The sequence below is a fragment of the Podarcis erhardii genome (genome assembly GCF_964252035.2).
Source record: "Podarcis erhardii genome assembly, chromosome: 1".
Taxonomy (NCBI): domain Eukaryota; kingdom Metazoa; phylum Chordata; class Lepidosauria; order Squamata; family Lacertidae; genus Podarcis; species Podarcis erhardii.
This window is the reverse complement of record NC_138497.1, coordinates 45,051,562-45,062,311: the sequence shown is the minus strand read 5'-3', so window position 1 is coordinate 45,062,311 and position 10,750 is coordinate 45,051,562. Positions and strand designations below refer to the sequence as shown.

The following is a 10,750-nucleotide window of genomic DNA, read 5'->3' as shown; positions in this document are numbered from 1 at the left end:
AGGTTTGATCTTCTTGCAGTCCATGAGATGTATTTTATTTCTATTCAAATTCTACCTTTATCGCTATGGAGAAAAATTAAAAAATGCAAATCTGTGTCCTCTATGTTTACTCTTCCTTGGTAATGCATAAGTTATTGGGTTGTTTTGTTTTTATTATGTAGTTTGTGATTTTATGTTGTAACCACCCTAAGACCTGTGGGTATATAGTGGAATAAAATTTAATTAACAACAACAACCAGACTTTGGGGGCCCTTCAAAAACCAGTGACCTGCAGTTGTGGAATCTATGGAATATGGGTTTCCCTTGTTCTAGGTCTGCTGACACCACACACACACACACACCCTTTCTTGCAACAGACATGTGCACGGTGCAAGCTAAGTGGGTGGGGATTCTTTCTGCTTCTGAAATCCCAAAAGAGGTGGGGCTCTGACTCAGTGTTTATAGCACCTGCTGTACAGCTTTTACCCATTCCGAGGTCTGTAAATATCTTTTACTGCTGCATGCCAGAAGTACTCTTAATAGCATGTAGCAGGAATCCAGTGGTTTCTGCAATGGGATCGCCTGCTGTTTTCCCTCAGGTAGGCATAATAAAACCAAGTGGCTGCTATAGGGGCTCTGAATGTGCTGCACTTACATGTATGCATGCTATTTCCTTTTTTTCTTATCTGGATTGTTGATACAAAGCCGGTGCTTCTTCCATATCACACAAGCCTTTGCAAGGGGGCAGCCTTTCATTAATAGACTGGCTATTTCCACATTATTAGTAACTGTGGCCTGAGAGGTACAAAAAGGGCAGAGTGTAAAGGAGAGCTTTTGCAAATGCAAAACTCAAATGTAATACTGTGTTCTTTATACAGCGAGGTGAAACGAGTAAAACAAGCAGGGCACATATCTTCAGGGTCACCCTCTCAGAATGCCATTAGCATCTGAAATTAAGCAGGAGACAACAAGGTCGGGCTTTTTCATTACTAGTGTTTTGATTATTCAGTTTCCATCCCTTAGGAAGTTGATCTGGTACCTAACTTGTTGGCTTTTAAGGGACAGGTTAAGATTTTTTTGTTGTCTCATGCATGTTAAGCGAAATTATTGTTTTCAGATCTGATGGGGAAAGAAGCCACATTTTAAACATTGTAATATAGAATGCAATCATCATTAGGTTCAGTGAGACTTAACATCCAGATTACTGAATATACAACTGATGCATAACTGCAGAATTATTATTACTGTATTTTTTCCATGTATAAGACTAGGTTTTTTCCTTTAAAAATAATGTAAAAAATTAGGGGGTGTCTTATACATGGATGCATCTCTTACCCCCATTTTCTTGAATCTGAGTCCCCCAAAATAGGGGGCGTCTTATACACAGGGGTGTCTTATAGATGGAAAAATACGTTATTTTATTTCTTTGTCTCTGAAGAATCTTATAATGGCAGTTGACTGAACTTTGTCAATAGGGTTCTTTAGGCATATGTCTGGCTGCTTGTTTTCTAATGGGGTCAAATGTTTTTCATGAGTCAACTGATGTGATCTTGGGAGAAGCAGTCACTTGTACTCTCCATCACAGAGACTTCTGTGATTCAGTCCTGCTTTACAGAGGACAGTCCTCTATTTGAAGGGTGGCTGAGTCCAAGTCCATTTTAAAGATAAATAACCTTGAGAAGGTAGAACAGGGGAGCTAAAGTTGCTCACTAACCCCTAGCACATAGACAGTGTTGTACTTCTATTTAAATTATAGCCACAATTTCTAAAATTGCGTCAATATGTCTACATTTTATGCAACTCTGTGTCCTTTTTTGTTATCTATTTAGTGATGAATATGTAGCCACCCTAAGTATTTTTTTAAAAAAATGCAAATGTAACAAAGAAAGAGAGAAGAATGGGAAGGGGGGAATCCATCAGCTCACCCTAAAAATACAGTGACCGCCAATACATTCACCTTAATTTAAACATATGAATTGATATAAGTCCTCCAAATGCCAGATAGGTATCCACACAAAGCTGACGTTTATAAGGAAGGTGTTCAAATGTAGCAGGCACAGTGGGGCCCTCACACCATTTTATAATAGATAGGTATTTGCAGTGCCTTTTTCCCTTAAAAAAAATGTTTTGGGGTGTTCTCCTTTTCCTACTCATATTGAAATACTGCCCCTCAATGATGCCAAACTTGGATTCACAAAATGTTTAGGCGTATGCGTACCCCCCCCCAAAAAAGCACTGGGTATTTGTAATAAACACCCTTCAAGAATGGGAATTATGAGAAACGGAGGAAAACTTTATCACCCCTCCCACCCAACATTGTTCTTTCTCTTCTTTTTGGACAGATTCTAAATAGCAAAACAAAAACCTCGGGAACTGTAGCTGTTCAGTGGATGCACCAGAATACTGACCAACAGGATGCTGAACGCAAGGTACTGTTGCATGGAGAAGAACACAAAAGAGTGTGACTTAATTGAGGGTTTGTTTTTATTTTGAGGTATTTGAGCACACTACCTGCAAGGCCTCTGCAGCTGGAAGTGTGGAGCAATTTTATTGGCCAAATTCCCTGAGCATTCACACCTTGATTATTTTCTTTTCTTTTTAAATGGTTTCATAATGCATCTGTTTGGAAACAGGTTTCATTTGCTTCCTGGAGTTTCTGGCTGCTTAAGATCGCAGCCTATACATCTTTCGTTGGAAATCAGTCCGGCTTATTTCCACAAATTATGATGTCAGCAATGTTTGTAATTCCTTGACTTGGAATATGAAGCTCAGTTACACAATATCCACCTTCAATACTAAGATGCACATTACAGGAGAAGAGGTTTCCTGACCCTTCCACCTCCTTTACCTGGTGACATCTGCTTTGGTGGCAGCAGAAGAGAGGGGGGAGGTTTCTTTCTTTTCCTCCTCTGTTCCATCTCTGTCCCCATGGTGCTTGGAGTGCTGCAACTGTACTGGGTGTGTGTGACAATTCTGACCAAATATTGAACACTTAGGCAGAAAAACAACAAACCATCTCCAAATGTTTTTCTCCACATTCTTCATTTTTGCTATCTATCGAGTCCAAGACATTTTGGAACCTGAGGCGAATCACAAAATGGTTCTTCCCTCTTGCCAGGGGAGAAAGGGGTGAGAGAGGATTTATATCAGGAACAAGGAGGGAATAACAATCTACATCAGGAACAAGGAACAATGAATTTTTTTCAGTTCATATAGCAGTTTTAAAGTGACAATTGGCAGTTGGTCACAACAATCCATGACTGGGCCTTCTTGGTTGTGGCACTACCAATTTTGGAATGCTCTTCCTAGGGAAAGTCACTGAGTCTGATATCCTTTTGGCACCAAGTTAAGAATTTATTTTTATTTTCCCAGACCTTTTAGTGTCTTTCATTTTATCTGGCATTTAGATTTTCTACTTCTCTGTTATATGTTTATTCATTTATTCTTGTTTAGGAGCTATAGGAGGATTTGGGCCTGGAAAGTGGTACACATAGAATACTTATACAAATACTCATAAATTACAAATTGAACCTGCGGTTGTTGATTTTCAGCACATGCACTCTGTGATCCATTTGGAAATAGTTTTAAAAGGCTCTTAAGGTCTACTCAGTGTACTATTTCGATGTGGTGACCAGAGTTGGGAGGGAGACCTTGCTTCTTCCCCTCTCTCCACAGACATTGTTGCCACTGCTATTGATACCACTGTGAATAAGTATGGTTTAAACGGGAAAAGGAAGGGCAATGTGTGTATGTCTGTTGGGTGCCTGGATAGAAGGGTAAACTAGGAATTCTTCTCTAGTGTGGATTTTAATCTGAAATGGAGAGAAAATTGGAACCTCATAACGTTCACTTTCTTTGAGATGGGCGTTGTATGCCCACAAAGCTTATGAATCACAAGAAGTACACTCAACGCTTGAAAGGTTCGTTTGTATATTTTGTCTTGTTCTGCAGAGTACAGAATCACCATGCTATCTGCTCACAGTAAGAATCATACGGATGTGGAATGTCCGCCGAGAAGATTATTGTAAGTATTTTCATTCTTTTACTATGGCTCCTTGTTATTCCAAAAATATTGAGCATGCTTGAGCAATAATGTTAACCAAAGTTTTACATAACTTTGCTAGTGCCATTTTATGGGTGAAATTAGTATTTCTGAACTTTTATGTGGTTTTCTCAAAAAATAATCTATACAGTGGTACCTCCAGTTATGAACTTAATTCATCCCGGAGGTCTGTTCTCAACCCAAAACTGCTTGTAACATGAGGCGCGCTTTCTCTAATGGCACCTCCCGCTGCTGCCACGCTGCTGGCATGCGACTTCCGCTCGTATCCTGGGGCAAAGGTTGCAACCGGGAGCATCTACTTCCAGGTTAGCGGAGCTCGTAACCCGCAGCGTTCACAAGGGGGATGGTATGTAACACGAGGTTCCACTGTATAGGCACTGGTGGAGGAAGAGGAGTGTGGGGGGAGTGCACCACCCCTGGCAACGCAATCCCAGCAGGGTGCAATCGTGGCTGCCCCCCCCCCCCCAGGATGTGCGCCAGCCCCAGCCCCGCCTGCTCTCCGCCCTCCGGTGCCGGAGCATGAAGCTCTGCCACTGTGTATAGGTGATATTTTTTAGGAAATGAATCATTATTACCAGTAGTGGATAACAAAATATTGTTCAAATATCTTCCAGACTGCTAATACCAGATTTTATGAAGCCAATTCAGCAATAAATATAGAGCAAGGGGGGGGGAGCATAAATTTAAAGTGTCCGTGTTTCCAATCTCACCCATCCTATGCAATCCACTAGGGCTGGATATAGACACATCATGTTGAAAAACTAGCCCCCTCGGGAGAGGCTGGCCCCTCTCCCAGGCTCCAGGGGCTTGTTTTCCGGTGATCTACCCCGGCTGGCATCCCGGCAGTCCAGGAAGATCTTGATAGGCGACACCTCCCTGCGTGAAAGGTGCACACCCCCTTTGCTCTTGCATACCAGCAGGATAAAGAAGATAGTCAGAAAGTCTATTACATCTCTAGTTTATTTCTGACTGTACAACTGTACAAAAACATGTCTGCTCGCTCAGTCTTCTCCGAGCAACTCACTGAGACTTCCTTCACACAAGCAACAGGAAGGTCTCATGTTACACAAAGAACAAATGCCTGAGAAATCCCTGGAACTTCTTGTCCCACGGTCAGGGCCATCATATGATGTAAACATCGAACTGCTTGTTCTCAGCTGCGTAGTACTCATATCCCAACACATCAAAGAAGCATTTCACTTAAACGTGTTGTAAACTCATACAGGGAAATTTGGTTGGGAAAGTTGGGACTCCACAGCACCATCTGGTATCACAGTGTTATATTGCATATACAACACATATAAAACACTTTTTCTTTACCAATCTAGCCAAGTCCTAGGTGGCCTTACAAGCCACTATCTCTCAACCTCAATTTCCAATCTATATTATGGGGACAATAATGACAGCTGAATCACAGGGTTGACTTCTTCGTTTGAGTAATATGTGGGAAATATTTTGATCATACTAAAGCACTATATTAATTCTAAGAATTGTTATGGCAAAAGTTAACTCAGGAATAATAGGTTCTTCAACTGACATTAACCTCATTGTTGTACACATGAAAAGGGAAAAGTGGATATATAACTTCAGGGAAACTTTTTATGAACCAGGGGTAAAAATGATTTTGTTTTTCTACTTAAAAGTGCATATGGGATGTGCTTACATACTATGTGGGAAGTAATTATGGTAAACTTTGACATGTGAACATAGCCTTTGAAAAACTACAAAGTAAGCTGTAGCTATCAGATGTAGCTATTAATTCAGTTTTCACCTGTGGGAGTATTATTGCATCTGATCTTCCCAACAAACGAGACAAAGAATGTTTCTCATCCACGTTAATTACATCTCTAATAAAGGACAACATAGGGACATAGCTACAAAAGTGTCCCTAACTAAAGCTTTAGAAAGGCATTTATAATTCATGTGTGGTGGATGTACCCAAAATAAATACTACTGTTTAGCATCTATTTTATCAATAGCCTAAAGTTCTAGCTTAACTAGTCAAGTATGAACATCAAATTGTGGTTTGAGCTTCCTTAGACAGTCATGGCTTAAAACTACTTGTCTGCTTTCATATTCTAAGTGCCCTTTGAGGCAGTGTATTCTGTCTTGATATCTGTGAAGGAACATAGGAAATTGTCCTTTACCGAGTCAATTGGTCCATCTAGCTGGCAGCTGGCTGAATGGCTGTGCAAAGTTATAGACAGGGGCCTTTCTAGCCCTACCTGAAAGTGTCAGGGATTGATTCTAGGAACTTTTGCATTCAACAGAGATGTTTACCACTGAGCTACAGCCCCTTCTCTGGGAGGCAGAGCCATGGCTATAACTATGGTCTCTCAGTTCACATGTCATCCTGACAAACTATGATTGTCTCGAACGATAGTTTGCAAAACCCTTTCAAACCCCCTCAGTTTCTAATTCTGATTTCGTAGACAATTTGCTAATTCAGACATCATACTGAACTATTGTAAACTTCACTGGCATGATGTCTGAACTGAGCCAACATTGTGGTTGCTGCTGAATTGGTCTCCCTTCTGAAAGGAACCAACTTAGAGAATTTTTTTTAATACAAGAACATAATAAAATGCTATTTTTACAAATTTATATCCCATCCATCTGGCTGGGTTTCCCCAGCCACTCTGGGAAGAAGAAGAGGAGTTTGGATTTGATATCCCGCTTTATTACTACCCTAAGGAGTCTCAAAGTGGCTAACAAACTCCTTTCCCTTTTCCCCCCACAACAAACACTCTGTGAGGTGAGTGGGGCTGAGAGACTTCAGAGAAGTGTGACTAGCCTAAGGTCACCCAGCAGATGCATGTGGAGGAGCAGAGACGCGAACCCGGTTCACCAGATTATGAGACTACCACTCTTAACATATATAAAAACACAACAAAACATCAAACATTAAAAAATGAAATATCATATAAAAGCAACAAACAAACCAATAAATCTATACAGTCGTCCCTTGGTTCTTGAATGGCTTAGTTGCCAAACAAATCGGCTCCTGAATGCCGCAAACCCAGAAGTAAATGTTTCAGTTTGTGAATGTTTTTCGGAAGCCGAACGTACGACACAGCTTCCACTTGAGTGATGGAAGCTCTTGCAGCCAATCAGAAGTTGCACCTTGGTTTTCGAACGGTTTCAGAAGTCAAATGACTCCCAGAATGGATTAAGTTCGAGAACCAAGGTAACACTGTAGAAACCAATAATAACAATAACAATAATAACAATAATAAACAGTATACTCAAATTAAAATAATGGACAACCCCAACTAAGCATTTAACTAACACCAACCTGACAAAAACAAACCAGAGGAAACAAAATTAGAACCATTTAAAACATTTTAAAACATTTTTGCCAGTTGCTCCAACCCAAGAGTTGTTCCAGCAATGTCCCAGCGGCCTCCCGGGAGCCTCTTTTAGCTGTTTAAGGTGAGTCTGGGCTCCGCCTCCTAGGCCAGGTGGAAATGGGCCTTATAGCAGGGAGCGGTCTTCCTTCCAGCACTCACAGCAGCAGAATTGTGACAGCTGCTGTGATTTCCTCTCATAGAAGCAGTGATGGCCTATTTATTTATTTATTTATTTATCTATCTATTACATTTGTTTGTCACCCTTCATCAGAAGATCACAGGGTGGCTCACAACATGAGAATACAAAATGAGATTACAGAATACAAAACGAAAACAAACCAATGACTCCATTCCCACAAACACATTTAAAAGGCCATGGAATGCTAACCAACCAAACACCTGGCTGAAGAGAAACATTTTCGTCTGGCACCTAGAGATATGTAATGAAGGCCTCCCTGGGAAGAGCATTCCAGAAATGGGGAGCCACCACAGAAAAGGCCCTTCTCATGTTGCCATCCTCTGGACCTTTCACGCAGGAGGCACACAATTAAAGGTCCTCAGATGGTGATTGCAAGGTCTGGGTTGGTTCAGATGGAAAGAGGCAGTCCTTCAGCAGTTAAGGTACTATCTTGTAGTTCATTTGGAACAGTTTCTTTTCGATTGAGTGTCTGGGTTCAACCTTGCCGAGACCTCTGACCTGAGATCTCCTCAGTGGAGGAGCAGGAGGAGGACTCCCTGCCAAACAGAACTCCTGCACTTTAGTGATCCCTGCCACAGGACTGGAAGTTCCTATACGAGCTGCTAAGATTCCTGGCTGTTTCTCATGCCCTCCTTTATCCACCCCAGGGCCACAGGAGCAAGACAGTGAGCCAGGCAGAAGTTTCAGAGCCACTGCGAAAGTGCAAGGCTAGCTGCATGTGAGGAGGGGGAAGTGCACAGAAACACCTGCCTGGATCAGGGCCTGACTGAGAACTGAGGAGGGATGGAGTCTACGGATCCTATATAAACTCCCAGTCTGAGCTACTTCATTGTGCAATAGTCCCAGCCTGGGTGAATAGATGTTGAGCCAAGTCAAATTAGGCTTTCTGAAACAATATGTAAATCGAAGCCCAGCCATCCTTCAGCATTTTCACTTTTCCAAATTCTGCACTGCAGTTTGCAAGCCAACTAATGTGTTTAAAAATGCTTACTGTGTGGCAAGGTATGCATAAAAATGTATAACAGTGAAAGTAACACGCAGTAATATGTAAATTAGCAGGCAAATTTGCTTTGCCCAAATATTGGGAGACATTTTTGCAAAAATGCTGATGAATTGTCAAGAAAGAAAGAAAGAAAGAAAGAACAACCCAGAAACTGATGTGAAGTGTGGAGAATTGAACTTAAGAATGGAAAAAATGAGAGAATGAGAAAACCCCAAAATGACAGATTCACCCTAGTACAGCTATCTGACAATATAAAGGAAGCAGTGCTTCTCTTATGACTAGATCAGCTGGATGCTATCAACTAGGGTAAATAATTCTTGGTAGTTCAATCATTTAAGGCAAGACAAAATCTCTATAAAAGTGCCACTGCATTCACAGAGTATATTCTTGTGGTTTCATGGTTCTTTCCAGCTGGGTGAGGCAGCAAGTCTTGCAAAATATGCCCTCTTACTTAAAACTGTATGGGTTTTCAGATGCTTTAGATATTCCCATCTTGCACAACTGGATTTCCATATATGCAGGTAATAAAAACAACTGCCACCAAGCACACTTTCTGCATCTCACATCTTCATCTAAATCAGGACAAGGCTACTAATTTAAGAGTGCAATCCTATGCATGTCACCTCACAAGTGAGCCCCATTGAGTTAAATGGGACAGGATAGGATTGAAAAGTCACAACAGTTCAAGTTCTGTTGTAGAGCTTTGAAGCAAGACTACTCCAAGGTAAGTCCTGTTGAGTTCTGTGTGGCTTAATCTCAGGTAAACGGATATATGATACCAGGCTGCAATCAGTATATCCACTTACCTGAGAATAAGGTCCACTTAATTCAATGGGATTTATCTTTAGTAGACATGTATAGGATGCACTGCTCTTCTTTTTAGCATTAGATAATAAGCACAAGCTCACTGCTGGCTAGTAAGGTTGTTACTGCATGCAGTGAGCCACCAAAACTGTAGTAATTTCAGTGGTCCTTTAGAAATGGCAGTGAAGAGATGATCTCTGGTTAGCAAGGACAACTTCAGTAGTGTGCAGAGGGTAAACCAGATTGGAGAGGGTTCAAGACTGATTGGAAGAGAGAAAATCAAGACAGCAGGAATGAATTAAGATGCAATGGGAAAGAAGGTCAGCTGGCAGTGAGATGATGAGGATGGGTAAGGCTTTTGGGGAAAGGGGTGTTGAAGAAACAGTGACAAAGATAAACAAGGTAGGGAAAGAGTCAGAGAAGAGAAACAGTTGGGTGATGTGGGTGGGTGATGTGGGTGGGTGATACTCTGGAAGAGACAGCAGATAATAAGATAAAGATCGGGTGGCAGTTCAGATGAGGACAGCAGAGTGAATCTCTCATCATGAGATACTGGGGTAATAGGGGACGTGGGTGGCGCTATGGTCTAAACAACTGAGCCTCTTGGGCTTGCCGATCAGAAGGTTGGCGGTTTGAATCCGTGCGATGGTGGTTAGCTCCCATTGCTCCATCCCAGCTTCTGCCAGCCTAGCAGTTCAAAAGCACACCAGCGCAAGTAGATAAATAGGTACCACTAAGGCAGGAAGGTAAACGGCATTTCCATGCACTCTGGCACTTGTCACAGTGTTCCGTTGCACCAGAAGTGGTGTAGTCATGCTGGCCACATGACCCGGAAAGCTGTCTGGGGACTAATGCCAGCTCCCTTGGCCTGAAAAGCAAGATGAGTGATGCAACCCCATAGTCACCTTTGACTTCCAGGGTCATTTACCTTTACCTTTTTTACTGGGGGGATAGCAAAGAAGTTAGGGAGATGGAGGAGGGTCATTGAATAGAGGGGTAGAAATATTGTGGAAGATGGTATCAGTTTTATAAGTGAAGGTGATGAGTTCCTGGCACAGGAGAGGCAGGTGTTACTGGAGCAGCAAAAATAAGGAAGAGGCTCCAGAGGATTGTTAGCAGGGGTGTGGATCAGGGTGGTGTAATGTTGTTTGGCCACATAAATGACAGAGGAGAAGGAAGGACAGCATGAATGTAAAGTGAGCCTTTTGGTTTCCTTTATCCTCATTTAGCAGCCTGAGAGAATGAGTAGAAATTGCAAAAGAAAGCAGCAAGCCAAAGTTAGACGCCAAGGGCACAAATTTATCATGCCTACAGATGCAAAGAGGTTGGGGGTTGGAAAACGTATTATTAAA

General features: G+C 41.8%; 1 protein-coding gene across 2 annotated transcripts in view; it reads left to right on the top strand.

The window, feature by feature from the left end:
• The first annotated feature begins 437 nt into the window (after positions 1–437).
• Positions 438–10,750, top strand: part of LOC309340772 (cytosolic phospholipase A2 epsilon-like) — a 46,476-nt gene continuing 36,163 nt past the window's right edge. The window contains exons 1-3 of one of the 2 annotated variants that reach the window (XM_081859848.1): positions 438–578; positions 2,322–2,408; positions 3,931–4,003. In XM_081859848.1, the coding sequence (XP_081715974.1) occupies positions 501–578; positions 2,322–2,408; positions 3,931–4,003 (238 nt within the window). In that variant the 5' untranslated portion in view covers positions 438–500. Of the gene's footprint in view, positions 579–2,321; positions 2,409–3,930; positions 4,004–7,339; positions 7,475–10,750 lie in introns of those variants that run through there. The other variant, XM_081859849.1, reaches the window with a different exon arrangement.